Source organism: Salvia miltiorrhiza, chromosome 8 (genome assembly GCF_028751815.1).
Source record: "Salvia miltiorrhiza cultivar Shanhuang (shh) chromosome 8, IMPLAD_Smil_shh, whole genome shotgun sequence".
Lineage (NCBI taxonomy): Eukaryota > Viridiplantae > Streptophyta > Magnoliopsida > Lamiales > Lamiaceae > Salvia > Salvia miltiorrhiza.
Genome location: NC_080394.1, coordinates 42,218,252 through 42,235,523, shown reverse-complemented (window position 1 = coordinate 42,235,523; position 17,272 = coordinate 42,218,252). Strand labels below are relative to the sequence as shown.

Sequence of the window (17,272 nt, the reverse complement as noted above, 5' to 3'; positions counted from 1 at the left end):
AATTAAAATGATCGTCGTATTACTCTTTACAAATTAAATATTCAAACTTAAATAAATATGTAATGCATAAGAATTTTAAATAATTCAAATTTATTAAAGCTTTTGTAGATCATTTTATTGAAATGAAAATAAATTCGTTTTCATTCTCCGGACGTGAATCATCTTAAGTTTCTAAGTTCAAACTTACTCTAAATAGTAAGAAAGAACGGGTACAATTATATAAGCTTGTTTTCCTTTTCCGAATGTCCCAAATATATATAGACTTGTTTCCATAAAAGATATTAATTTTTCACAGATTTACTAATATATTCTTATTTTTATTTGATTGGCTCCGGTTTTAATATATCATTAAAAAATTTGTTTGTATATTTTTATTTTTAATAAAAATTAATCCATGTATAAATTTCAATCAAATTATATACATGGAACATATTGAAGGGAGTAATAATTACATGCAATAATTAATGTAAAGTTTTGGCGCACGCAAGAAAATATTTAGGCCCATGATTCTCCTATATATATATATTAACTAATTAATCACAGAACATAAATGTTTATAGGAAAATTAATTAATGAAACTTAATGTACCAGATAATATCATATGATAAAACAATTAAATGAAATTTAATCATTCATAAAAGAACAATTCGATAGTAATTATACTATAAATTATTACTCCTTCTTCGGTCTTCAATAAATGTGATCTTTTTGCTATTTTCATTCGTCCATATTAAAATGGTCTTTTTAGTTTAAGATATTTACTTTTATATTTTTATCTTCACTCATTCACACACAATATTTACAAAGAATTCATCTCATAAATAATTTATTAATTACTAATAAAATAACTTTTGTGAGTCATACATTTATTCACTTTATGCATATTTTCTAATATTATCAATATATATCGTTTCATCCACACCACCCTTATCTTGAACGTACTAAATACAATTTATTGTGTTTCGTGGCAAATCAGATATGAATTGCAATTAATTTATAATTCCTGAAATGTCATTGTCATTTTCATTTCATTTTTGGAGTCGAGGAAATTGGGCGATTGTGGCCTTGTCTTTATCCATTAACCATTATATTGCATTGGAGGCTATTTATAGTCGTGAATTTCGTAGATTACTTGCTCGCACCATTGGAGAGAGAGATGGGGTCCCTTGCTCATGTAGTGGAAGATTGTCTAGGAATTGTAAAAGTGTTTAGCGACGGCTCCATTTCCCGCACCGACGACGTCAAATTCCCCATGAAAGTGGAGGACGACGGCACCGCCGTCTGGAAAGACTGCTTATACGACATCCACAACAACCTCCACCTCCGCCTCTACAAGCCCCGCGCCGCCCCCGCCGCCGCCCTCCCCGTTCTCTACTACTTCCACGGCGGTGGCTTCTGCATCGGCTCCAGGACCTGGCCCAACTGCCACAGCTGCTGCCTCCGCCTCGCCTCCGCCCTCAAGGTCCTCGTGGTGGCGCCGGACTACCGCCTCGCGCCGGAGCACAGGCTCCCCGCCGCCATCGAGGACGCCCACACCTCCCTCAAGTGGCTGCAGCAGCAGGCTCTGCTGACTGACGGCGGCGGTGGCGATGAGTGGCTGCGGGAGGGAATAGATTTCGGGAGAGTGTTCGTGGTGGGTGATTCCTCCGGCGGGAACCTGGCGCACCATATGGCGGTGGAGCTCCGCCGTGGATCGCCGGAGCTGGCCCCGGTGCGGGTAAGGGGATACGTGCTGATGGCGCCGTTTTTCGGCGGCATCGTCAGGACTAAATCGGAAGCGGAAGGGCCGCCTGAACAATACCTGAATTTAGAAATTCTCGACAGGTGACATCAAAATTTCTTCTTGTTTTTTTCGCTCTCTGATGTGTGTGTTTTACGTGGGGATTTTGTTTGCATGGGAATTTGGCGCATTAATTTAGGGGTTTTTAAGAATGAACATGGAGTAAATAGAACAGTAAACAAGAAATAACAATTACATGCATCTCGTTATCAAAAATATGAATTTACGTATAATTGAGTGCACTTAAATTTAAACAAGAACTGTTTTTTTAAAAAAAGCAAGAATATTCACCCACTTTTAGAGTTGAACAAGAATATTCTTTTGAAGTATAATGAAGCTTCCAATATTCGGTACTATTAATGTAAAGAGAAGTAGTTATATATTTATTAGAGTAAAATTTTAAAGTAGGCAAAATGAAGCATAAAATACAATTTATGGTAAATTTGGCCATTTTTATTGATTTGGACGTTTTTATCCTTAATGAGGCGGACCGGGTAGGATCAGGCACGCGGGTCGCGTGCTGGGTCGGGTTAGGCACTTATGGCACTAATAGTGTCATAAGTGCCAAGATTTTACTTGGTTTTATTTTGGATTTTTGTTGGCACTTTTGGCACTAATATAATCCAAAATAAAACCAAGTAAAATGATCCTTTTGACACTACGTGCAACACAAATACAGAAACAACAGCAATAGAATCAAGAAATCATAAATGAATCATCTAAACCCTAAATTGATAATCTAAACCCTAAATCGAACATCGATCTAAACCCTAAATGAATAATCTAAACCCTAAATTGAACATCTAAACCCTACGGGAAAGTGTTTAAAATGGTCCTTTTGACACTTATGGCACTATTAGTGCCATAAGTGCCAACGAAAATCCAAAATAAAACCAAGTAATAAAATGATGCGTATGGCACTTATGGCACTAATAGTGCCATAAGTGCCATACGCGCAGCGGGCGCTGACTTTTCCCCGTAAGCGCGCAACTCATCCATAAGCTTCTAGCGGTCGCACAATCATCCAGCGGTCGCGCAATCACCCCAGCGGCCGAGTAAAAAGGGCAAATTAGGCATACCACCTAATTAATGGGCATATTTTGATGTTTTAAGATTAGGGGCCAAAAATTGATTTTCAATCTTCATTATGGTCATTTGACTACATTGTTTCTATTCATTATGCATATGTATATGCATGCACTAAATAATCTATATATCCAAAACAACTCTTATATATCTCCCATTATATAATATAAAAGGTAATATATCACTTCCGACATAATGTATTCTTCTTTATCACTAAACCTATTAACTACACTACGTTCAACAAAGAATAAATTAAATTATCCTCGTAAAGAATAAAAATTGATTGAAAACCTATTATTTCGAAAGAAAATCCCAAATCAATTTAAAAATTTCTAGACTGTGTTTAATTAAGGAGCACATCACGTGTTTTGGAATTATTGTGCCTAATTGTATGTGAAGCTGTGTGCTGGCTATAATAATTGATCCGAAAAGGCTGTGAATATAATGTTGAGTGCTCCAATATTCCACTTTACAATCGAGTATTGCATATCGAAAGCGAAATGGAAATTATAGGCCAACACGTACTACAATGTTTGGAACAAGTCAAACTTAATTTATTAACTAGTATGCCCGTCCGTGCGATGCACGGCAAATATCGAAATTAAACGAAATGTTTATATAAATAAATAAATAATATAAATATTAAAGAGAGTAAAAAATATGAACAAATACTAAATTTGTTTTAAAAATAAAATAATATAATGAACACGAATTAATCAAAAAACTCAGATTTGAAAACATCAAATTTTCAACTTTATATCAAGTTTAATGATAGTAATAGTTATTAAATAATTAAAAATTATTTGATAATAATAATAAAATAATAATAATAATAATAATAATAATATTATTATTATTATTATTATTATACGTCATATTTGATGCAAAAATATAACTAATATTTGAAATTATATTTATATAACTATTTACTATCCACAAAGTTGTATTAAAATTAATACAAAAAAAATATTTAGAAAAATAGTTATATTATGAACCAATATATTTTCATTCACCTTTGTTACATTCTAAACTGTTTTAATTAAAAAAAAAACATGTAAAGCAAAAAATATGCTATCTACTTATTTTCCCTTTAAAAACACAAAATAAAAATAAATACATATATCAAAGAAAAATATAGCATAAAAAAGTAAACACGTCATTAAGGAGAGAGGATTAACAAAAACAATAAAGAGAGTAGAGAGGAAGTATACAAAACATTATTTTAAAATTTTAAATTACTATAACTTATACATTTTAAATTTATTTTTTTATGATTTTAAATTTTAAAAGGTCTAAAATTTTATAAGAAATCTTAGCAAAAAAAAATTACAATTATATCTATCGAATCATACTTTTTTTTTGAGAATTTATGAAATAATACTTAAACATGCTATTGCAAAAAAAATAAGAGGATAAAACCGAAAATCAAAAAGAAAATAAAAAAAATATCTAAATGTAAAAGATATAAGTGAATGATATACGAAAACAAAATATAATAAATCAAATGAAAAATAAATCATTAAAAAAAAGAAGTAAAATAAGAGAGAGGAGAGAGAAAATAATTTAGTTTGAAACTTTAAATTTTAATATCTTTATCATCTTAAATTTATTTTACACTTATTATATATCAAATTAAAGCTAATTTTATGATCTTTAATTTGATATGCATATTGAATATTTTATCATTACTCACATTACATGATTTTCAAAAAGAAAGAAAAAAAAAGTAAAACATAAAAGAAAAGAAAAGAACAAAAGAAGTTTAAATTGTCGGTTGAATAACTGATATTTGCTGGTCGTGCATATATACTTTGAAGTTTGTTGAATCACTTAAATATCGGAAATCTATTCAATCTAAATATGCTGTTGAATAATTTGAATTTTGCCGGGAAATTCTAGCCGTTAAAACTCCTTCTTTATATATAATATAGATTTATGTATTGGATGAACTATGCTGACAAATAGTGTTAGTATGGACCAAAAAGCTCTCCACTTCCAACCGTTTAATTAATGTATGGATATGACTTTGGAGCCCATTTAATTTGATATTATCAATTTAATTACAACTAATGAACCATATATACACACACATACATATTAATTCTATAATAATTTATGTATACCCCCCTTAGAGTCTTAGACCATGCATAAACTATAATTTAAAGGAATAATTGCATAGAAATACACCAACTTTGATCAAAATTTATTTTTGACGCATACTTAATTAGAAAAGTTCAATAAAATATAATTAGAACGTTATTAGTGGTTCAATTTTAATTCCAATTTCATTTTCCTCAAGTTAAAAAATGATATGGCGTTTACGTGGCTCACCGAAAATGACATGACGTCTATGTGGCATCTACATGGAATCTATGTGGTTCATCAGAGTTAAAATTGAACAATTAATAAAATTCGTATATTTTATTAAACTTTTCTAAATATGCATCAAAAATGGATTTTGGCCAAAATTGACGTTTTTACATGCAAGTAACATTTTATAATTTGATTGACTTTACTTGGATCAACTTCAAAGCCAAGCTAACCAAATCTTTTTCTCTTTTTTAAATTCTTTTGAACATCTAAAAAAATTTCAATAAATTTATCTAAGGAATAATTCAAAAATGAAACAGCGTCAAAATAATGATCTATCATAGATTGGGAGATCTCTAATAATTTAAAATGATTTGTAATTTATAAGATAAAATAATATTTACCGTCGTAAGCAATCCCTTTATAGCGCACGGAGAGGGTGGGGAAATGGTGGTGGGTAATTATAACTTTATAACGATAGAGACGGTTAAGAGGTAGTGGGAAATGGAGAGGAGAAGATGAAGACAAAGCCATCAGCGTCAAGAAAGGTGCAGCCATTTATGTCGTGTATGTGGTTGTCAATATGCATATACTATTAGATATATATATATATAGGAATCCACTAACAACCACATTCCTAAGATTAGCTTTTTCAATCTTATCTCGCCCTTTTTTTCCATGATTGGACCATAGATTTTGTAGACTATGTATCTATATATTGTATGTGTATATACTCACACACACACACACGAACTGAAATTGTTTTGGAGTCAATCCTCAGCATTTGTAATTGACCGTCGTCCATAAAAATGGGCAACTTCCAAATGTGAATGCAAAGATGCCCTCAAAAGAAAAGTGAAAAAAATATATATATATACTATGAATGCAAATAATTCTATGCACGAGAGTACCGAATTATACCATATCATGATAATCGTTTTTCCGATTTATATTTTTATTTTGATTACTTTTTAAAAAAATGTATATGTAAATAAAGGAATTCAAAGATTGTGTGACGAAAAACTCAAACTCGGGACTTCAGGTTTTGGACATTAATCACTTATCACTAGGTCAACACACACATCCAATTTTGATTACTTATTATTATTAGGTTGCATATATAGGTTAAGACTTATGGATATTTACTTTGCATGATTGAGTATTTTTATCCTCAAAAGTAAAGATTTCTCTAATTCCATCATTTCATAAAATAAAAATAAAATAAAATTAATCAGTTGAAATGATAGAAATAATCAAGGATCTTGTGATATCCCAAAGTTTTAATTACTTAAAATAAATAAATAAAAATTAATTTTATTATTATTTTTTTGTCAATGCTAATCCTTTTAAGTAAATATTATTTAAAGTTATAATTATCTTTGCCCATTTGGAAAAAGAAAAGGGAAGAAATCGTGTGGGTACAACGGCGTCTTAGTCTTACCTATATATCCTCAAAATAATGAATAATTCTCTCATTTTCCGGCTATATGGTCAATATTCAATTAATACATGATAGGAAAGTGAAAGGTCCGTCGCCAATAATGAGGGAAGAAATAGTGAATGACGTCGAAATATCTTAATCATACCATGTATACTTTTTCATATATATATTTGTGCATATATTGCTGCGATTTTGCGATTGACACCACTGAAAATTTTATCGTCCCATAATGTCGGCAAAATCTACAAGATCTCCAATTTCTCATACGTGATTAGTATCTAATTAAATATTATTTCCTTCGTCTTAAAATAGTATGCACACTAGATTCTGATATAAATATTAGGTAAATATATTGTACGTAACTGATGAAAGTTAATGCAAATAAAAAATAAAAAATTTGTAATAGATCATATGTAATAAAGTTACGAATAAATTGAGATAATAATTAGGAATAACAAGTACTCCATATATTATTTCGAAACAATAAAAAAGGAGTATTATTTCCTCTAAATATTTCAAGCAGTAGAAAATCCTTTTCTCAATTGGATAAAATATGTCCAGATAAAATATGATTAAATACTTTAAAAAATAAATTTATTTAAATTTTTTGATTCAAAATAAAAAAGAATTTAAGTTAGTTTTATTTTTTTTCTCCACATTATAATTTGTTAATAACCTTTTTTATTTTATTATTTTTAAATTACAAAAACTTCAAAAAATAATACTAACTAAAGAAACTGTTAAAAAAATACAAAAAAATTGCAATGTGGAGAAAACAATAAAAGTAACTATTTTTTTTTTAATTTGAACTAAATTTTTTAACTAAATTAATTTTTAAAAATATTTAATTTTTTTTATCCGAATAAATTTTGTCCACACAGGTACTCTTTCCTAATGCACTTTATCCGACATTATAAATTAATTAATACTCCTATAAGACAGTGTAAGGACTTATATCGTCTAGGTTCTGCCACCGGTGGGAAAAATTTATATAATTAATACTCAATGATAATAAAGTTAATTGCAACTGTCGGTTGTCCTATATAATACGATTAATTATAGTTTAAGTTGAAAAAAACAGTTCGAGCTTTACGATATTGCAAAAATAATTTTTGAGCAGGAGTTGCAAAAATGATCAGACTATTTTTTTTTCTAGTAAGAAATTTTGATGTGAAAGATTCAAATTCGATTTGATTTATTTTAAAAATTATTGAAATAGATTTTTCACTTGACAATCAAAATATTGTGAAAATATAGTAATTTTGATACCTGAAAATATATACTCCGTACTATTTTTTTAATGTAGTTTTAAAGCTTAAGTGGAAAATATATTTTCATGCATGCATCATGTCGTTTTGATACTTAATTAAGTGAATACTATATTTCTACATAATTTATAAAATAAATCATAATATTCGCCTTAGATTTGAATTTTTCACATCATACTTTATAAGCCGATCTCAAAACTTATTTAATAACTACTAGTGTATAACCCGTCGAAATTCGACGGGATTTTAAATTATAATTTAAATTATTTATATTATTTTTGTATAATATAATTAATTTTTAATTATTTAGTTTGATGTAATAGAATTTACATTATATTAATCTTAATTATATTTGTCAATTAAATGTTAACTTTTTGTTAGAATAGTAAAAATACCCGTTTATAAAAATTTTGTACATTTTTAATATATTGATGGATAAGAATTAATTTAAGATCTCTTTTTTCATCTAAGCATCATCTCATCTCATGATCACCAAAAACTCGAAAGACGATATCTGACTTTTGAGCATTATCTCGTCTAGACCCTAAAATACTATGCCTGAATGCGTCAATTGTTTGAACATCACTATCTGATGCTTTAAATATCATAATTCACTTCTAAACATCATTTTCATTATGAGCTTGAAAGACCAGGGCTGGCTTGTGAGATTATATAATCTGAAGCTTGTGAGATTATAACTAACTTCTAAATATCATCTTATATAGAGCTTAAAAAATCACCACTTGTGCATCATCTTATTTAGAGCTTAAAATATCATAACTGAGTTTCAAGCATCATTTCGTTTGGAGTTTGAAAGAATAAAACTGATTCGTGAGAATCATCTTACTTGAAGTTTGAAAGACTATAACTAAGTTGTGAGAATCATCTCGTCTAAGGCTTGAGAAAATTGATGTGATATTCAAATTATATCATATCAATTTATTTAGTATTTCAATTGGTAAATTTTCATAAAAAATCAATCTTCATGAAAAATTTATGCAAAATATCTTATTTCATGACCAAATTAAAATGAAGAAATAATTTATTTAATCACAAGTATTTATTTTTTAAAAAATTAAATAATTTTTTATTCAACTAAATAAATTTGATCAACTTTTATTGCAATTTAAATTGTATTAATCTCAATCACTTCACCAATTAAATGTGGGTTCTTGATTTGGAGAGTAAGAACATCCTTCAATATAGATTTTATTTTGGTGAAATCTCATAAAAAAATCAATGTTCGATGAGAAGATTTAGATAAATAAGAATGAATAAATATGAAAATGTTTAGAGAATTAGGATAAATAAAAATGCAAAAATATGGTGATGCCACACAGGAGTATTCCATTTTCCTATTAGATATGTGATGATTTTAATACTTATTCTCGTCCTAAACCCATATAATAATATCAACTAATTTCTCGAATTTGTTTAAATTTATAAAATATGTATATAAACAAATAAAATATCAAACAATAATTAGTTAATAATCTCGATAAAATTTCAAACAATAAGAACCTATTTATTTCAAATATATTTAAATATATTTTTATTATTTTTTCAAAGTTAAGTATTTTTTTATTTAGATTTATAATGGTAAAGTTTAATAATCATTTTATTTAAATTGTGAATTGTGAGATTTAATATAGATTCAATATATATGAGCATGTCTTAGATCAATTCGAGAATGATAATTTATTTGAAATTATTTTTGATGACCAAATTTAATTGAAGAATCTATTTATTTTAAATGCATCTGAAAAGTATCCTTTTATTTATATTTTTTTCATGGTGAAGTTCAATAAAGATCAATGCGCAATGATAAAATATCAATGTGGGAACGATGATAATTGATAAGCTAATATATGAATGAAGATTAAGCCTTTTTATTTAGATATATCATTATGAGATTAATGTGGAAATGCATATTTATTTCAAACTATTTTACATGAAAAATTCAATTGAAAATTTTATGAATTTAGATAAGCTAATATTTATTCAAATTATTTAGATATATCATTATGAGATTAATGTGGAAATGCATATTTATGAATTAAATTGAAATAAATCTTCATTTCCACATTAATCTCATAATGATATATCTAAATAAAATGTTTAATCTTTATTCATATATTAGCTTATCAATTAAATTTAAAATCCCGTCGAATTTACTTAGACTCGAATTATGAAGTTTAGTATAAATCTAATATGAAAAACTATTGCAACTATAAAAAAAAATATGGAATACTATTTATTTGAAATACATATCATAAGTATTTCTTTATCAAGGTTTTCCCATAATTAAATTTTATAGAATATCAATGTGGGAAAGATACATGGGCTAATGTATTCATGGAGATTGACCCTTTTATTAAGGTTATGATTGATGAAGTTTAGTATAAATTCAATGTGGGATAGATGAAAACAATTCTACACCATATGACATCCATATGACATTTATACATTTGTTTTCATCTATCCCACATTGAATTTATACTAAACTTCATCAATCATAACCTTAATAAAAGGGTCAATCTCCATGAATACATTAGCCCATCTATCTTTCCCACAAGTGCCACATAGGATAGAGAATAGTGGAGAGCTCTCTAATATGTATAGATAATTGATATAGTACATAGATAAATAACAAAATATAAAAAATCAAATTTAATGTACATATTTGGATATTATATAATTGATTAAACCCATTTTGAATTTATAAATCCATACCCGTATTCGTTTGAAAACTAATAAAGAATTATTTACTACACATTTTGATTGAGGACCAATTTATAGTAATACCCACTACTACTCATACTTATTTAAGTTATTGAAATATATAGATAACTAAATATAATTTGTAATCTTAACTGATCATCTGTCTCAATAAAAACTCGAAAGATGAAAGGCTAATATATGAATGAAGATTATACCTTTTATCTAGATATATCTTTATGAGATTAGTGGGGGAGTGAAGTTTATTTCAAATTATTTAACATGATCAAAATTAAATTGAAGAAATTATTTATTTCGTATATATCTTAGTATCATTTTCTTTATTTATATGACCAATTAAATTGAATAACTTATTTATTTAAAATACATTTATGTATTATTTTTTTGTACGACAAATTCATTTGAATAACCTATTTATTTTGAGAATATCTATACTTTTATATAGGTTTCCAAATATTGAAATCTAATTATAATTTTCTTAGACTCGAATTATGAAGTTTAGTATAAATCTAATATGAAAAACTATTGCAACTATAAAAAAATATGGAATATTATTTATTTGAAATACATTATTAAATTGAGTTTTATATAAAAAGGAAAAAGAAAAAAAAAACCCTTGAAGGCACAAGAAAGCAAACTGAGGGCCCGAGACTCGAAAAGAGCTCGTAAATCAAAAACGACAACGCATAGTACAGCTTAAGTCAAAAGACAACACTTGGCAACAAAATCAATAAGGAAAATCATTGTTGGTATGAAAGTCGTCCAACTCCATTTCATCCGACCAACGGCCGTGCGCGATATTGTTCATAGCACGCATAGCACTATTGTTGCTATGATCAACCACAAAGTCCCTCGGCTTATATCCCTGTTCCTCCGCCTTTCTTAGTCGATCTTTTATGCAATCTACCGGATTCGGATTCAGTGGCACGCGCGAACGTTCCATACCCTTTTTAGGACGACCCGGTCCACGCTTAGGCGGTACTTGCTCAACGAGCAATTCCATCCCTTTACTAACCTGCGCCTCGAGCCTGCTAATACGATTAGCAATATCCTCTTGATCCGGAATGATCCCCTGAGACTCCGCCCTATCCTTCAAATCAGGAATAGGGTCCTTCTCCCGTTGTGTATTCATGGCAGCTGCTTTCTGATCCTGTAACTCATCAAAATCCTCCGACTGTATATTTGGAGAAGTAATAACCTCTTCCCCATGCTGACCTTTGCTGCTCCCGGAGTGAACAGGAGTGGACTGCCTATCAAAACCAACCCCATGGCGTTCCCCCGGCTGCTGAATAACCGGTGAAATAACCTGCTGACTCTCTACAGCCGCGGACTGCTGCTCCTCCAAACTACCAGCCTGTCCTCCAGCCTGTTGCCGTTCCGCAGTCTGTCTCCCAGCCATATGTATCTCATCAACAACTCCTCCACCCTCTCCTTTAGTATGAGCTTCGTCATCATCCGATTCATGAAAAACCTCTTCAACCTGTCCTTCCTCAAGTATAGCTGAGCCATCTTTATCCAAATCAGGCCCTCGAATGTCCTCTTCTTGGTTGCCTAGAACCGCAAACCGATTTTGTTTCCCAACGTCAACCATCTCACGATGCGGTTTAGGCCTCCAGTTATTGCGTGGTTTAACATTCTGAAATTCATCACGATCTTTCGTATGCTTTTCCTCATTCACCGTATGCTTTTCCTCATTCACCACTACTGCTCGAGACACTTCTAATTTTTTAGTTTTCTTACACTTGTCCATTGTATGCCCCGTGATCTTGCATTTGTAACAAAACAACGGAAGTTTCTCGAATCCAAACTCGACGTTAAAGGATTTGTCGGGACAATCAAAGAGAGCAAATTCCGGCAAAGGAAGGGCCAAATCAACCTCTATCAAAACTCGGGCATAATGCCCGAAAGCTCCGGCCGCCGTATCCCCATCCACCTTAATAGGCGTTCCAACAGCTTTCCCAATAGTCGTGATAATCTCAGTTGTCCAGTACTCCACGGGCAAACAATAAATGCGCGTCCACACCTGGCAAAGAGAAGAGATTTCTTTGTATGGATCAAAATGTCGAACCCATTCTCGAATTCTCAAGGCGCCATACGGCAAATCCCAAACCGCACGTTGTTTCACTTTATCTTTATCCTCAGCAGATGCAAAACGAAAAATATAGAAACCCTTGCTCATAGGAATTATTTGCCACTCAGAGTCAACGCTCCATAAAACTTTGAGCTCCAACCGAATCTCCTCAGTCAATTTAGGCTTATCGCCTTTGCGAAGATAAAGCCGCCCTATGACGGCATGCTCAAAATCTCTAACACGATGTTGATACATAGAAGCAGGAATTGAAATAGTAATAACCTCGCCATCAACGATCGGGTCAGGTGTATTGAGACGATGTACCAAAACATCAGGCCTACGTGTTCGAGACCTTGGACGAGAGATGTCCGCATAAGAACAACCATCCTTAGCTGCAACAAAGGCGTCAGTAGGAGTCTCTTGTTGACGACCTTCGCTGTGAAAGTTCGGAGACACCCTAGGCGACAGTTGGCGTCTATGGCTGGGCGAGGAAGGAGGCGAAGTAATGCTGCCATGGCTGGGCAACGAAGCCATAGGCGAGGGACCACGCCAGGGCTGGGAGAAATTAGAAGACACCGGTGGGAGATTGATGCCGGATTTGTCCGGAGTCGTCCGTAGATCGCCGCGCGCAGACGCGGACGATGGTTGCGGCGCAAGAGAGGCCGCCGATCTGTTTTTCCAGCCGCCGATCTGTTTTTTAGAGGGTGGGAGGTTGAGCCCGGATTTGTCCGGAGTCGTCAGAAGATCGCCGCGCGCAGACGCGGACGGAGAGACGCCGGACTTGTCCAGAGGCATCCGGTCAACGCGCTCTGCAGAAACAGCACCGCCGCTGGGGAGGGGAGGAAAGATCTCCATCGCTCCAGAAGGAGAGATGTGGCCGGACATCGAGCGGCCAGCGCCGTCGGATGCGACGCAAGGAGGCCGCCGATCTGTTTTTCCAGCCGCCGATCTGTGAGTCGTTACTTTCGTGAGTATCGAAGTATGAGATGCATCGCCGGAAACTAAGAGTAGAGGCAGGAGGCTGTGGCTGCCGAGGCTCGTGCTGTCGACGACAACGGCCGCCGCTCCAGGAGGAGCCCAATCCTTGCTGGTCTTAGGCGACGGCGACGGCAGGTTTCGAGAGGAAAAAATTCCAGTGTCTTCTGGGATTTCTAAAACATCTTATTTGAAATACATATCATAAGTATTTATTTATCAAAGTTTTCCCATAATTAAATTTTATAGAATATCAATATGGAAAAGATAGATAAGCTAATATATTCATGGAGATTGAACCTTTTATTTAGGTTATGAATTGATGCAGTTTAGTATAAATTCAATGTGGGTCAATGAGTGAAACAAATATAAATTAGTTTCACTCCCAATTCTACACCATATGACATTTATACATTTATTTTCATATATCCCACATTGAATTTATACTAAACTTCATCAATCATAACCTTAATAAAATGGTCAATCTCCATGAATACATTAGCCCATCTATCTTTCTCACATTGATATTCTATAAAATTTAATTATGGGAAAATATTGATAAAGAAATACTTATGATATGTATTTCAAATAAATAGTGATTAAGTTCAATAGAATATTAATGTGAGAATGATGAAAAGCTAAAATATGAATGAAAATTAAGCTTTTTATTTAGGTTATGAGTTTAATGTGAAAATGAGGATTATTTCAAATTATATACATGATCAAATTAAATTGAAGAACTTATTTATTAAATATGATCAAATTAAATTAAATTACTTATTTATTTAAAATATATATAACGATCATTTTATTTACTTTAACCAAGTTCAGTTTAAGAACCTATTTATTTCAGAAACATCTATACTTTTATTTAGGTTTGCAAATATTGAAATTTAATTTCGATTTTTTAGATTTTAAATTATGAAGTTTATTATAAATTTAATGTGAATATCTATTGAAGTTATAAAAATATGTGGAAAACTATTTATTTGAAATACATATTATAAGTATTTCTTTATATATATTCTCCAATGATTAAATATAATATCAATGTGAAAAAAATAGATGGCCTAATGTCTACATGAAGATTATGCATTTTATATAGATTATGAATTGATGAAGTTTAAGATAATTTCAATGTGGGATGGATGGAGAAAAGATGTAAAAATGCCATATAATATAGAATTGAGAATGATCAAAATACTCATTTGTGGGAGTGCCACATAGGATAGAGAATGAAGGAGAGCTCTTCAATATGTATTCTATTTAATAATAGATAGATAATTAATAACTCTATATAATATAAAGCATTCATTTTACAGATAGTGGCTTACTCTGTTACGAGATAAGCATGCCTGTCTTCATCCCAAAAACAGAAGGTGGTAATATTAGGTCACATTTAAAACGATTAGATATATACTAGACAAAGATATCAGATTTGGATAAGTTTTATCCTAGTTATACTGTGTTATTTTATTTTGTATGCATGATTCTCGTATTAAGGTGGGTTTACTTTGAGATATAAGGAATGCATAAGTTTCATTTATTACCTTATACTTTGTTTACTTTGATGTAATAAAAAATTGAAATAGATGGTATAAATTCTCTTACGACACCTTTTTCTTTGAGAAAAGAATAAATTTATATTTAAAGGATCGGAAGGTGGTATAATTTTATACTACCTTATAAAGGGTGGATAAATATATTATCATTCAAATCAAACAAGATATAAAAAATGTGATCCTCACTTTAAATGATAAATTTCTATCTCATTATATTATCCCTATATTTAAGGGAGGAATAAGCTACATTTACCACCTTATACTTTGTTTGCTTTGATGTATAAAAGAATTCGGACATGTTGTATAATTTTTCGGGCAGCCCCTTATTCATTGGGAAATGGATAATTTTATAGCTAAGAGAGGGTGGTATAATTTTATACCACCTTATAAGGAGTGGATAAATATATTATCCTTCAAACCAAATAAAATACAACAAATGTGGTCCCCCACTTTAAGTGATAAGCTTATACCTCATTATATTTTTCCTTCATTTAGAGGGATAAAAAGTAAACACACCACTCTCATTGTACAATATTAACTCTAATCTCATATTTTATTGTACTCGTTAACTTGCATTCATAAAACTGAAGCTCCTCTAATCCTCTTTGGATTCAACAATTTGTGAAAATCATGTGACTAATTGGACCCTAAATTTTTGTTCTAAAAATTGAAAAACAGGTTTTGGAGGCTGTCAATTGAGTCAAGTCCAAGTGGAGAAGTGTTAGACCACCCATTTGCAAACCCTTTTGGGCCGTCAAGCCCAAGTTTGGACAGCATAAAATTTGACCCAATATTGGTGTTGGTTGGAGGGAGTGAAGTGATGAAAGACAGAATTGAGGACTATTCCAAGAGGCTGAAAGAGATGGGAAAAGAGATTGATTATGTGGAATTTCAAGGTGAACAACACGGTTTCTTTGTCAACCAACCTTTCTCACATGTTGCTCACAAAGTTCTAGAAAAAATAAATCATTTTATGACCAAAAATTCCCTTTGAAAAGTTTTGCTTTCATACTCTACCTAAAAGATATAAAAGTTTAATTATGGAGGTTTTGTTCCTAGAGTTTGTAATTTAGAGTGAGAACAATTTGAATATTGTATCTATTGCGTTTTGTCGTCGCACCACTACATGCTTTATGCGATTACATAGTATGTACTTATGCGTGAAATAAAGAGAGAAAAGAAAAAAGATGCCATGTATTAGATTATTCAAATTGAACTAAATATATTAAGGGTGTGAAATTAGTTTTCCTTTTCTTATAGAATGTATTATTATCTTAATTCCCCAATTAGTAAAGCGTGTATTTAAATCTTGCTTTTCATGACTATAATTTAATTAATGACAACTCGAAACTGAAAAATGACGATAAAAGATTATTCAAATACCAATGATAAATATATGCAAATATTTTACTTCACCACGTTATTTAATTAAACTCGATGAGAAAGTAATATAGGTCTCACAAAGCAAAATTTGAAATAATCGTCATCCAATCACGAGCTCATAGCATCATACTTACTCAATGTTGCAATATGTATAACGAAGTCGTTGCTTAAAGTCTAAGTCAAGGTCAACTATGACACGTTTTATTCGTTGTAATTAAAAATAAATTAAGTAGAAGCGGTCGTAAATGAGAACAGCTTGCTCGCTGCAACTTGTTAGGTAAAAAACAAAACGGCGTGAGAGTATTCCGATATGAACTGAGTCTACTTGAGTTTGACCAATAATCCTATATATATGTTCCTGCATTTTCACATCTCGACATTCATTCTTTTCTTCTCCAAATCTCATGCTGAAATCTTCGATTTTGGAGTTTTTCGATTTCGATAGAGGAGAAATGGGACGATTGCTTCGTGCTTTTGGTATGGGAGGAATAGGAAAAAAACTTCTATTATTAATGATTTTTGTTGTGGATTTCGAAGCGCAATGGTGTTCTGACAGGTATGCTCTTGCATTATTAATATATTTTTAGATGGAAATTATATCGAGAACATTTTATTCAATTTTGTAGTTATTATGACCACAAATAGGTTGAGGATCTC

General features: G+C 31.2%; 1 protein-coding gene across 1 annotated transcript; it reads left to right on the top strand.

Moving 5' to 3' along the window:
• Positions 1-848: 848 nt before the first annotated feature.
• Positions 849-16,483, top strand: LOC130997107 (probable carboxylesterase 15). The gene is made up of 2 exons (XM_057922372.1): positions 849-1,824; positions 15,911-16,483. The coding sequence occupies exons 1-2, from the start codon at positions 1,157-1,159 to the stop codon at positions 16,224-16,226; spliced, it is 984 nt and encodes a 327-aa protein (XP_057778355.1). The 5' UTR covers positions 849-1,156; the 3' UTR covers positions 16,227-16,483.
• Positions 16,484-17,272: the final 789 nt, after the last annotated feature.